The sequence below is a fragment of the Pan paniscus genome, chromosome 22 (genome assembly GCF_029289425.2).
Source record: "Pan paniscus chromosome 22, NHGRI_mPanPan1-v2.0_pri, whole genome shotgun sequence".
NCBI lineage: Eukaryota > Metazoa > Chordata > Mammalia > Primates > Hominidae > Pan > Pan paniscus.
The window spans coordinates 30970706-30983947 of NC_073271.2; the positions used below are offsets into that span (position 1 = coordinate 30970706).

The 13242-nt window shown below is 42.7% G+C and overlaps 1 protein-coding gene across 7 annotated transcripts in view; it reads right to left on the reverse strand.

Annotated features, from left to right (window-relative positions):
* The window catches only part of RUNX1 (RUNX family transcription factor 1), a 264353-nt gene that overhangs the window by 60617 nt on the left and 190494 nt on the right, over nt 1-13242 (reverse strand). For all 7 annotated transcript variants that reach the window (XM_034948206.3, XM_063601367.1, XM_003823964.6 and 4 more), the window contains one exon: nt 11865-11969. In XM_034948206.3, coding sequence (XP_034804097.1) covers nt 11865-11969 — 105 coding nt within the window. The remainder of the gene's footprint in view (nt 1-11864; nt 11970-13242) is intronic.

Genomic DNA, 13242 nt, shown 5'->3' on the forward strand with positions numbered 1-13242 from the left:
TAATTATATTTATATTATCTAATTGACGGACTACTTAAAAAGCACATTGATATATATTATCTCAATGTGTCCTCAAGAACCCTGTGCAGTAGGCAGAACTCATAGTATTATTCCCATCTTATAGATGACCCGGGGGAAGCTTCTAGATGCTCAGAGCTTTGCAGGTCACACAATAGCATAGGTGCTTCATGTTAAGAAGCAGAACTGCATTTTGATAAAACCTTTAATTGGAAAAAGATCACCTCTCCCTCAAGGAAGTAGGGCAACATGGTTGACAGGGTTATGTTTCAGTGAGGAATACATTTGTTGAAGCCAGTTCAGTGATGCAGTAATTGGAATTAATAATAGGTAGTATGGAAGGAAAAGAGAAAAAGCCCTTATTGTACTGTATCGTGAGGGCCAAATCTGCCAAGCTTTTTTTTTTTTTTTCTTTTTTTTTAAGTACTTGGCAATGGTAAATATTTGGCCCCCACTTGAACAGAATTCCATTTGTTTCCTCTCATAAGGTCTTTGGGACATGTTCAAGGGGCCTACCTGTCTACAGCATGTGCTTTAATAATAGCAGCTAATAGTTAAGGAACACTTCTGTGCCCAGCATGGTGCTATGCCCTAACATGAATTATTTTATTCAATCCGCACAATAATCCCCAACAGAGGGATATCATACTCCTGGTTTTATACCCAAGGAGGCTGAGCGTGGGGAGGTTAATCTGATCCCGAAGGGGAGGCCAGGCTGAATCAGGAAGCCAGCTCTGGAGCTTCGCCATCAGCCACTGCTCCAGCTCGCCTTTCAGGCTATCTCTCTTAATCCTCACATCCCCTAGCAAGAGAGGTATCATGCAGTCCATTCTACAGATGGGAAAACTGTGAAACGCAGTTTTAGACTTGAAGCTCCAAACTCCTTTCTCGCTCACCGAGGCTCCCTGAGCACCCTGGTTCACTTTATTTTTTGAGACAGAGTCTCACTCTGTCGCCCAGGCTGGAGTGCAGTGGAGCAATCTCGGCTCACAGCAACCTCTGCCTCTCGAGTTCAAGTGATTCTCCTGCCTCAGCATCCCGAGTGCCTGGGATTATAGGCGCCTGCCACCATGCCTGGCTAATTTTTGTATTTTTAGTAGAGACGGGGTTTCACCATGTTGGCCAGGCTGGTCTCGAACTCCTGACCTCAGGTAATCGGCCCACCTCGGGCTTCCAAAGTGCTGGGATTACAGGCGTGAGCTACCGCGCCCAGCCCCCTGGTTCACTTTTGAAACACTGGGCTATGCCTGGCGAGCAGTGTCCGAGAGGCGCGTGGGACGTGGCTCTGCATATTTCTCCTAGCTCTTTCAAATGAATGAACTGGAAATATCATACAACCACTTCAAAGGTAAGTGAAAATAAGGTGGTACCAGGAAAATATTCAAAGGGCCATAAATCTATGTAGTATCTAGGAACTTATTTCAAATGTTTACTCTTTATTTTAAATAATCAGAATATGACTTTTAAGCCATGGTGAACAAAAACAAATACAAAATCAAACAAGTATCAAATGTTCGACATTTCAGTATATGGAAGTACACTGAAAGATTTCAATAGCAGTCTGGGTTTTTGTCAATAATTGCTTTAATGGAAACTAAGTATATGTATATCATGAAAGTACCAAACCAATGTACTGCCTTTAAATAACTTTCTAGGGGTCTTGAGAGTTGGCAGCTTGATTCCATTGTGTTACTTTTTGAAAAGGCAAACAGAAAAGAACTTTGCTTTGGGTACATATATATATATAAAATATATATATAATATATATAATATATATTTTTATATATAACATATAATATATATAAAAATATATATTATATATATTATATATTATATATATATTATATATATATATATTAGCTTGGCTTTCACCTATGAATGTGAATCCAGAATATTTGGCTATTCATGACAGCAAATTTTACCAGTGACATGGCATAATTTACACATAGAAGTTGATGAAAATATACCATGTGTCAATCATACTATAAAAAAGGAATTTCACATCCAACTAAATGTCACTGGCTTGTGATATGTCTGATAATATAGCCATAATGTACGGTAATAGATTATACCTAATTTACCCTTTCTGTATTGCCAACTTTTCATAATTAATACTTTGATAGCAAAAAAAAAGCAAACCTTCTCTAAAAGTTGCCTTTAAAGGAAAAGAATATGCGATGAACAGGAGAACACAGAAATTGCCAATCAGCTCAAATGAATTTAAATGCAGATATGGTGTAAGGGGGTAGCTTTTACTTATTTAAGCTAAACTGGAATTATTATTATTATTATTACTATTATTATTTTGGTGGTAGTAGTGGAGTTCCATGAGACCCAGTGTATCAAATTCTTACTAATGCCTTTCCTAGTTATATGGCTTACAGGAAAAAACAACAACAACAACAAAAACTGAAGCCTTTGAGAAAACTCAAGGAGAAATTTTTCAAAATGAAAAATGGAAAGTGGCTAGGGTATGAAAAAAATTCTAAATCTACCTGAAAGCACAGGAATCGATGTATTTTAATGTGCTGGGATGCTGTGACTGCCAACCGCAATCCATCTGAAAGCTGTGGGTCCATCCATCCCCATGGGAGACGTGCACCCAATGACAAGGCCTGACCATCCCAGACTGGGGCTGCCCCATCAGACCCCCAAAGGACACAGGCAGCAGGCGGAGCTGCCTTGCACACATGGAAGGGTCTCCAGTGCTGGTCATTGATTTAGGAAACTCAGTGGGTGGCCGGCCATGTTTATGTGCTTGCAAAGCTTGGCTGCGGCGAGAGATCCCAGGCACCCTTGGGAGATGCACTGAATTTGCCTAGTACAAGAATTCCGACCCCAAGACACCTGCTACATTTCACGTCACGTTTCTAGGACAGTGTGGAGACTTCTGTAGCTGTGTCATGCCTCTACTGAACAGGACCCACGTGTTAGATCTTAAGCACTGATGTTTGATGTCACCCACACGTGACTTTTCTTTCTGACTTTTTCACAAAGTGCAACATTTGGGGGCAAGGCCATTTTACCCATTAGTGACTTAGGAACAGTGCCCAGAGTGTTTCCAGGGCCCACGCTATACTAGAAAAGAAATTTTACTGGGTCTCAACACAAAACGAAATCCAGAAGAATAAATCAAAATTTATAAATGTTTAATTAAATGTAAAAAAAAAAAAAAGTGTACCATTATGGCAACTTCATGAATTTTTAAATTTAGGAGCCACAGATCTTTTTTGGTTAAAGTTTTCTCATTTCCAGAAGGATTTCAAGACTAAATTTGAATTATACCTGTCCTCTTTTGAGTATGTATTGTGTGCCAGGCATGGTTCTAAGCCACAGAGGCTGCTGCATTCAGCCTTCCAGTGATGTGACGGTGGTACTACCAACTGTCCCTGTTTTAGAGAGGCTCAGTCAGACCAGCTGCTCCCCCAGGAATTGGCTCTCATAGTGTTAGCAAGTGCCAGAATGGAGACCTCAACCCCTAGTCTTGATTACATGTTGGTGGCAGAGAAGGCAGGGCAGCCACTTACAGCCAAAGAATTTCAGAACAAATTAGAAAGTCCTTTAAAAACTTTACAGCAAAAAAACGACGTCTATCTCATGTACCACCTGAGTGCATGTGGATTTGCCTGATGTGATTTAGGATGGCACTGCCCAGGGAAGAAGGCCTGGAGGCCTCGGTCTCTAAGAGGCCAGTTTACAGGAACGAACTTACGCCTTTATTTTGCTGACCATATTTTGTTACCCTTTTTGCATGAGAACTAATTTGGAGATTATCTCGTCCCATTGCCTGGTTCAACAGGAGAGGAAAATGAAGACGAAAGTATTTAAGATAATTGCTCAAGTTCACACTCACTGGCCTGGTGGCGCCAGTGTGAAAACCCAGGTCCCTAAATTCAGGATCCAGAAAACTTTTTACATGTTTGAAGCTTAAGAAACAGAAGCCTAAATGCAGATAGGATTTTTTTTTCTTACGGCACGTCATATAATGAATTCTAACAAGGACTGCAATATATTAGTTTAGATCCTGACCTCACTGGTGTGGCATTCAAATTAGTGATATGGTTTTGTGAGGGTCCAGACGGAAAGAGAAATTCAAAGTAATGGTGTAAGTTTCTTCCCTCTTCTCTGCTCCCACATTGGATTGAGAAGGTGCCTAGATCATCTCTTTGGGTTTTCACATTACCTGGAAGGAACTCTTATTTTGTTTTCTTTCTATAGCAATACAAATGCCATCTTAGAAAATCTCAGTGGTGGCCAAGCACAGTGGCTCATGCCTTTAATCCCAGCACTTTGGGAGGCCAAGGCGGGTGGATCAGCTGAGGTCAGGAGATGGAGACCATCCTGGCTAACACAGTGAAACCCCATCTCTACTAAAAATACAAAAAATTAGCCGGGCGTGGTGGCACACACCTGTAGTCCCAGCTACTCGGGAGGCTGAGGCAGGAAAATTGCTTGAACCCAGGAGGTGGAGGTTGCAGTGAGCTGAGATGGCGCCACTGCACTCCAGCCTGGACGAAAGAGCAAGACTCTGTCTCAAAACAAAACAAAACAAAACAAAACAAAACAACAACCACACACAAAAAACCTCAGTGGTTTCTGTATAAGACAGGAAAAGTTACCAAGAATACACAGGCCACGCCAGCTCACTCAGAGCTGCACCAGGTGGGTTACTGCCGCTTCTGGGACAGAAGCCCATTCCCTTCACGGTCCTCTTAGGTTCCCATTCACCCCAGGGGCCCTTTCAGACCTTAACCTCCACTCTAGGGTCACGGAAGTCTGTATGCATGTAAAATTCTTCTTCTTGGTCTGGTTTGATACTACTAAAAATATTCAACAGAAAGACATTCTAAAATTCGCTGGAAACATTTAGGCACGATTATTATTAATGCTTTAAAAACTGCCTTTGCCAAGTCATCAGGTAGTTGAGGAGCTTAACACAGAAGGAATTAAAGTACCAGGGGGAAGTTCCCCCAGAACTTTCAGCTTGGCCTGAAATGCCTTTCAAAGTGGGGAGGAGGGGATGTGAGTCAGGACAGCATTTTCCTCCTCTTCGAGCCTCTGCCTTGCTCCTGCTTTAGGTGGGAGGGGAGGAAGAATTACTTTCTAATTCCTGTGTGGATCAGGATTGCATCTAGAAAGAACTAAAGTCCAAGTCCAAATCTGATGAATTCAAGGGAAGAGGAATTAAGTAGCTCATCATTCACTACCTGGAAAATATGCTTGAAGCAATTCCCAGTGAGCAATGCGATTGTGGATTGGTAATTACAATCCTGAGATCACAGATCCATAAAACCATCTGACATTTTCATAATCATTCAAGAGCAAAGAGTGACACACCTTTTCATCCCCCCGGCGGCTACGTGCTGTGCACACGGGCCCTCCACGAAACCCTTTGTTAAAGGGGGACCCAGACTTGGACCACTACTCTGCAGGTCACTCCACTTTACCCATCTTTCGTGAAGGCCAACACCGGAAGAAGAGGTCTATGTTGTACAACACCCCGGGGTCAGGTCCCCCTTCATGCCAGGTCCCCAAGTGGACCCTGGTGACAGAAGCAGAACCAACTGCTGGCACCTGTGACCAGCATGGCCATGGCTGTGTATTATGAACTCTGGGGAGGTGTGGGAGGGGAGGGTACTTCCTGCAGCCCTGCCGGGGAAAACACTGATTCCCTCCTGTCAGTACAAAAAAAATGATGAATGCCAAAGCAACAGGGCTCTGCTTTCTTGAAGAAAACTGTATGTGACCCAGAACTTTACTGATAAACTCTCCCAATAAAAAATACAGGAATTACATTACCATGAAGCTCAAAAAGCGGCCAGTGCAGTTCTTAAAAACAGACCCTGGCATCGGCGCATGCCAGCATCTGGACGCCTTAGTTTACATGCTGGCTTACTAGTTGCGTGACCTTGGGCAAGGTATACAAGTTATTTTTTCTTCAATTTCCCTGCCTGTTCTTTTGAAGATTATATAAATTAATATGCGTGAAGCACTGTGAACAGTGTTGGGCAAATAACACTATTTAATGTTAGCTATTGCTATTATTGAGTATTTTTATGATTAAGAGAAAATAACAATGTGAACTAGGTGTTACTCAATCCTAAGAGCAATTATTTTTAGGTCCATTATCACCATCAGTTTACAGGTTGGTTCCTTCCCTTCCTTCCCTTCCTTCCCTTCCTTCCATTCCTTCCTTTATTTTTTTTTTTTTTTTGAGACAAGGTCTCACTCTGTCACCCAGGCTGGAGTACAGTGGCACCATCTTGGCTCACTGCAACTTCCGCCTCCTGCATTCAACCGATTCTCCTGCCTCAGCCTCCTGAGGAGCTGGGACTACAGGCGTGCACCACCACACCAGGCCGATTTTTGTATTTTTTGGTAGAGATGGGGTTTTCCTGTGTTGGCCAGGCTGGTCTCCAACTCCTGACCTCAAGTGAGCCGCCCGCATTGGCCTCCCAAAGTGCTGGGATTACAGGCGGGAGCCACTGCGCCTGGCCCATAGGTACTTTTCATGCATTTCTCTTCTTCACTTGAAGCACATTCTCCATATATAAAGATCCTATTTCTCATGTTCACATATATAATAGGTTTGCTATATACACTCAAAGTCATAGAAGAATTATACTCATATGACATGATCTCAACCAAGTACTTTAAAAAGTAGCTGAGTGAAGATTAGGCCCTTTGATCAACCTATTTTAACTATAACTCCCTCTAAAAAAAAAATCAGTCAGAAAGAAAGCTAGTGCCTCAGGAAGCACTCTACAGTTTGTAAGTAATGGCTCCACCTTACCATCTCTATGAAAAAAATTAAAAAATTAGCCAGGCATGGTGGTGGATGCCTATAATCCCAACTACTCAGGAGGCTGAGGCAGGAGACTCGCTAGAACCTGGAAGGCGGAGGTTGCAGTGAGCCAAGATCGCACCACTGCACTCCAGCATGGGCAACAGAGTGAGATTTCACCTCAAAAAAAAAAAAGAAAAAAGAAAGCTGCACATTTTACCTTACTCCCTAGCTGCCCTCTAAGCCAGTATCCCAGATGTCACCTGATGTATGGATGCTAGAAGCCCCACCCTTAAACAGACCACATCACAAGACTCTACGTTAACAGCCTGGTCCTCAAGGACGGGCTGCCCAGAGAGCAGAGGCAATGCTGCCTCCACCCAAAAGGAATCCCGTGAGCTCTAGACATGGTCATCCTTGCCTGTGAGGAGGGGGGCAGCTGCAGAGGCCTGTCCTTCCCTCCAGGTTTGTACTTCCCGGCATCTGCTGGGTTACACCTTTCCAAAATTACAGCCAGCTCTTTCACTTTTAAAATAGAAATAACTATATTTAATTAAACAAACAAACAAAAAAAATCAAGAGCTCAAGCAGAACACAGTCACGTGAAAGACTCCTTTAACCTGGGGACAGACAGAAGTTATCTCAGAAATGGCCAATACGTTAATTAACCTTTTTGATTTTTGATTTAGTTTCTCAATGTTCCAGATGTAACAAACACCTGACCAGACAGGTAAAGGCTGCCCAATCCATACCACCAGGACCAGCCCCCCAAGACGGGTCAGTTAGGGTCCCCACTGCTCACTCTCCTCAACCTCTCCTTGGCAAAATATCTTCCTCCATGGCATTGAACCAATTCCTGCATTGAAATTATTTAATGAAATCTCTGTAGAGAAGATGCTTTGGGATCTCAATATTAGCATAGAGACACCTAAATTACAGATTTGTGAGCTGAGAGCTGGAGTTTTTCATTAGATCCTAGAAATATAAAACATACATTAAAAAAACAACTCTCAGCCATTCGTAGTAGCTCATGCCTGTAACCCCAGCACTTTGGGAAGCCAAGGTGGGCAGATCACTTGAGGTCAGGAGTTCGAGACCAGGCTGGCCAACATGGTGAAACCCCGTCTCTACTAAAAATACAAAAATTAGCTGGGAGTGGTTGTGGGCATCTGTAGTCCCAGCTCCTCCAGAGGCTGAGGCGGGAGAATCGCTTGAACCTGGGAGCGGGGCAGAGGTTGCAGTGAGCCGAGATTGTGCCACTGCACCCCAGCCTGGGCAACAGAGTGAGACTCTGTCTCAAAAACAAACAAATAAACAAACAAAAAACTCTCAAATATCCTTTTCTTGAAAAATCCTTTCGCTCCATCTTTTGTGCTTAAGGAGGAGACACTCTCAGTATGTCAACAAGCTACTAAGTGCTCTACGTGCTAACCGAAAACAGAGCCCACCTTGGTGCTGGTAAGAACCCATTCCAGGCAGAGGATACCTTTTGATGGTGCTCTTGCTCCATGATAAAGTTAATTTTTCAACAATTAATAATTTCTATATTACTCTAAGATATTTCTTAAAATCCTATGGAATATGAGAAAAACAAGTTTTGATTTTCTAAGGGGCAGATCCATTACTGTAAAAGAGCAAGAAACCATCTGAAACGAAAAACACTTTAAATTCCCTTTGGCGTATACTTTTGGCTACAGCTTCACCACTGAAAACCCTGGAAGAGGGGAGGGATGCATCAAGTTTACCCGTCGGCATGACCAACAGACGAGCTGTGGCACAGCTTCTCATTCTCAGTCCTTAACTTAATCAGCGGAACGGCAGGTTGAATGGCAGTTTGGCCGTCCAAATGCCAGATAACTTCTTTATTTAGTTAAGCTTGCACGCATACCTCAAGTCAAAGGCTCCATGCCTGCAATGAGGCACTACCATTTGCCCTTCTATAATAGACAGTCTTCGAGATGAGCCAAATATGCCAGCCAATCATATAAGCCAACTCCTCATTTTAAATGTGAGGATACCGAGGCCAGGTCAAAGAGTCTATAAGAAAGAAATAGATGATGTACAGACAGTATGGTATGGATAGAGAGATGAACAGATGAATGGACAGGTAGATAAATGAAGGACAGCACAGAAGTAGACATCAGGAACTCCTCATTCTGTTAACGCTTCATCATCAACTATCTCTTTTAAAGCTAGGCAAACCGTTTCATTTTTCTGGGGCTATTTTCCCTTACCTATGGGGTGATGATCCTAAAGGCTCTTCTCAGGCCCCTCCTAGCTCTCATTGTCTTTGATTTTATGAAACTAGAGAATTTTCCAAAATGATTCAATTTGGCCTTGGCAATGCCAGGGCCATTTTGCCAGGATTTCCCAGAATTCATTGCACCATAATCATGGAGGGGACTCGGGAGGTCTTATTCATCCAGAGATCTGGCAACATCTGGGCATCCTGATTTACATGCAGTGTCCTCTCTTTATGTTACACTGGAAAGCAACTGTGAGCAAAGCTTACTATAGAAAGTTCCCACCCTGAATGAAGACGTTCAAACCATAAGAAACCAGCATACTAAAATTAACAGTGATGGCCCCTCTTGCTTCACAGGGCAAATAGAAAAGTCAGCATTACCCAAGTCAACCTGGGAGTCTGCATGCACTTGGCTTTTTTCTAGAAGTCCCTTGTAAAATGTGAGACTTTCTACCTGGGGCTATTGCACCTCTATATATCATACTTATACTTATTCCACGCATTTAGTTTTTCCCCAGGCCCCAAATTCCATTTGGCAGGGAAGACTGTGTAAAAATGGATGCTTCTTTGGCGCAAATCCCTTCTGTCTGCTCAGAGGGTGCTTCTCCATATAACAACTGTTTTCTTAAGTTGTAAAACAGCAGGGGCAGAGTAAACTGTATATACAGCCAGACCGTTACAATCGCATAGACATCTTTTTTCCCCCTGACTGCCAATTCTTAAAAGTCAGAGTCGCCACCATTTGTTTTCTGAAGCTCAATAACTTTGTTATTTCTTTGAATGTTACAGGAAATGCTGGCAGTGAGGCAAAACCCAGCCTTCTTTATGCATGAGGAAATAAGAGAAGTAGAGGGTATACCCAGGGTCACCTGGCTTCGGCTTCTTCAGGCTGGTCGGCATTTCAACTGTCCCAGAGACGGCTGTTGCTTCTAGTTCTAAATACAGTGGTTCTACAGCCTCCTGAAGGAGCATTTTTCTAAGTTTAGTTACCCTCAAAGTCGATTTTCTTATACCTAACAACTGCCTCCCTCCCAGCCAGGCACCTTGCCATAATTCAAGCCTGCTTCCTCTTTGGTCCTCTGTGGAGAACAAACTTGCTTTGGTGTTTATGTTCTGTTTAATGCAGGGTTACATTAACGTAGGAATGTCCAGGTTGACATTCCTACTCTGGAAACCTAAGAAGAGCTCACAGTCATTCCTTAGACCTGTGTGGTCCTGTCTGTGTCTATGGCCTGCTTTTCACTCATAAAGAAGAATCAGGGTCTGTTATCAAGTCCCACAGTCTCCCAAGTCTAGGCATGGCCAGAAAGTCTTGATCAGAAAAAGCTGAGAGGGCCCTCTGGGGAAAAATGCAGTCAGATCTGGAGGGAGTCACCGAGCACAGCAAATGGAAGGAAGGGAAAAAGCAGACGAGGAACACCATATCCTGGTGGGCTGCCCCTGGTGGGCATGGTGATTATCTGCAGAGCTCCATCCACTCAAGAACTTGGGGAAAGTTGATGCAGCTTGGGGAATGGTTCCAGAAGGTGACCCAGATGCCATGAGGTTGTGGCCAGGACCACAGGGAAGGTTGCCATAAAAGCTGCAGTGATCACAGGATAGCCTGCAGAGAACTACCTTAAAACCCCACCTAGAAACCACCATGCAGCGAAGGTCATCTAGAGGGGACTGGAGCAGTAGCCAGGGATGAAAGCAGGGATGCCCTACTGGGGATCACTAACATTTCCTGCCTTCATTCTCTGCATCAGGCACATAGCATCATTTGGCTTGATCTTATAAAGAAGCTCTCATTATTATCCCCATTTTACAGAAGAGGAAAGTGAGGTTCAGCAAGGCTCTGTAGCTCACTGAAGGCTTAAGAATTCCACTGGCTTGCCCATAAAGCCCAAATTCTTAACCACTTCATTTTACAACCTGACCTCCCTGCATCTTGGCTTTTGGGGACAGTAGGAAGCCCTGTTTTTCAATATCCCTCACTCCAAGAAGAGAGTATATTAATTTTCCACCAGGGACCTGATACGGTTTGGAGACATCTGGATGCTGGGCGGGGGTGCTGGGCAGTTCCACAGACCTGGAACTGTAACCCAGCCTCAGATCCTGGGGAAGGGTGTGGTTCTGGAAAAGAGTGTTACTCTGGTGTTTACTCAAAAATAGTCATTAAGTCACTGTGAAGACATCTTTTCTGCAGACTAAACAACCTCACTCCTTTTTTTTAAAGCTTTCCTCACAGGAGTTATTTTTTGGTACTATCTTTCTATATTTACTGGTTTTCCCCAGACATTCTTCTACCCTCCCACTCTCTATCTTAAAAATGCCTGTAATAAGATTTTGATCTGTGCCATAGAAAGAAAAGGGTCATTTTCATAGTTTTCATCTCTGGCCCTCATGAATTAATAAAAGGCCAGCATAGATGGTAATTACTACCTTGTGGTCCACTCTGACCCTCAGACCTCTTTGGGCTGCCTCTGTGCCTGGCCAATCTTCCATTTACTATTTGTTTCTGATCCTGTTGAACTTTACTGTATATTGAGGAAGCAGTCCTTAGTTTCATGCTGCCCTGAATGGTTCTAACATATGATTCAGTCAGCCTAATTTCCTTTTGCCCTCTAAAAGGATGCTTCAAAAAGAGCTCAGTGCACAGAAACAAGCTTTGAGTAGCGAGAGTATTGACAATGCAACTTTTTGGCTTTACGGGGGCCTGACATCCCCCTGGGGAAAAGGTTGAACCCAAGGAATCTGAGACATGGTCCCTGAGTATACCAGCCTGGAGGGTGTACCAGCCTGGAGGGTGTACCAGCCCCAAGTGGGTGCACTTACTTCGAGGTTCTCGGGGCCCATCCACTGTGATTTTGATGGCTCTGTGGTAGGTGGCGACTTGCGGTGGGTTTGTGAAGACAGTGATGGTCAGAGTGAAGCTTTTCCCTGTGGGGACACGATAGAGAACAAAACAGAATAAGTTGGTGGCCTGAACATATCTGTTGAATAACCAATCATTAATTTATGCTGTCCAGCCCTTCAGCACAAGTTACCAGTTTTAACAACACTCCCGGAATTTTGGCTTTGCTTCAATTCTGGAATACACACCTATGATAGTTGCCTAGGTGTAACACTTCACATAGTTATATGGCTTTAATGTAATCATCAATAAACAATACAAGATCAAGAAAGATTAGAATTTATTTTCTGTTAAGTCAAGATTTCAGGAAACCATAGAGTCAGATTAGCAGCTCTCCACTTCTGGTTCCCAACTTCCCTGCTCCCATCTTTCCCAATTATTTATAATTCAGGGCAAAGAAGAGTAGAAGAAACCATATCCATCTTTCTCTTCTTACTTTGTACCTTTGAAGATCAGAAAAGATAGAATTTCTAAGTTTGAAAACAGGCTAAATTAGAATCATTCTGTCTATATTTTTAAAAGACGAAGTCTGGCTGATTTTAAATATTATTTGAAAATGCCAGATGTTATTAGAGGTACTCATGGGATCAGTCAGAATAAAATTGATGACTCATAAATGGACTTAAGTATATGTAACTGACAGACTGAGATTCAATAAGTACTAGTAATAAAAAATGCACAAAATTTCCATTACACGTTTTACATATATTTATAAAAGGTGAGAAAATCTTCATTGCATAGATTTACTAATCTAAAAACATTTCTTGTTGGTAAAGTGATTCAGAAGATAAATCTGGCTAGCTGACCTTTGGCAAGTCACTAGACACCTCTATGTTCCTCAGTATCCTTACCAGGAAGATGGTTACATGCAAATTTTCCTACCTTAGAGAGTTTTAGGGGAGATTAAATGATTTACCGTGAGTAACACTGTTAAAACAGTTATCTGGCACACGGTATTCAACAGGGTGTGTCTGTGCATGTGTGTGTGTGTGTGTGTGTGTATGTTGTCTGCTTTATTTCTCTTCTCTGTTTCTCACGGGTCTATAATAGGACCCTAACATTTGATTAAGTTTGATGTCCAATCTTCCTACATCAATACAGTAGTTCTTTAATCAACATAGTTTCTCCTCTTAATCATGTAGCATAAAGTAAATCAAAGACAGATGAAAGGAAAATATTTTCAATTGTCACGCATGTCTTAATACAAAGGAAGGCCACAGAAAAACAATTGTCACGCGTGTCTTAATACAAAGGAAGGCCACAGAAAAATGCTCAATGAAAATATAATCTTTGGCCACA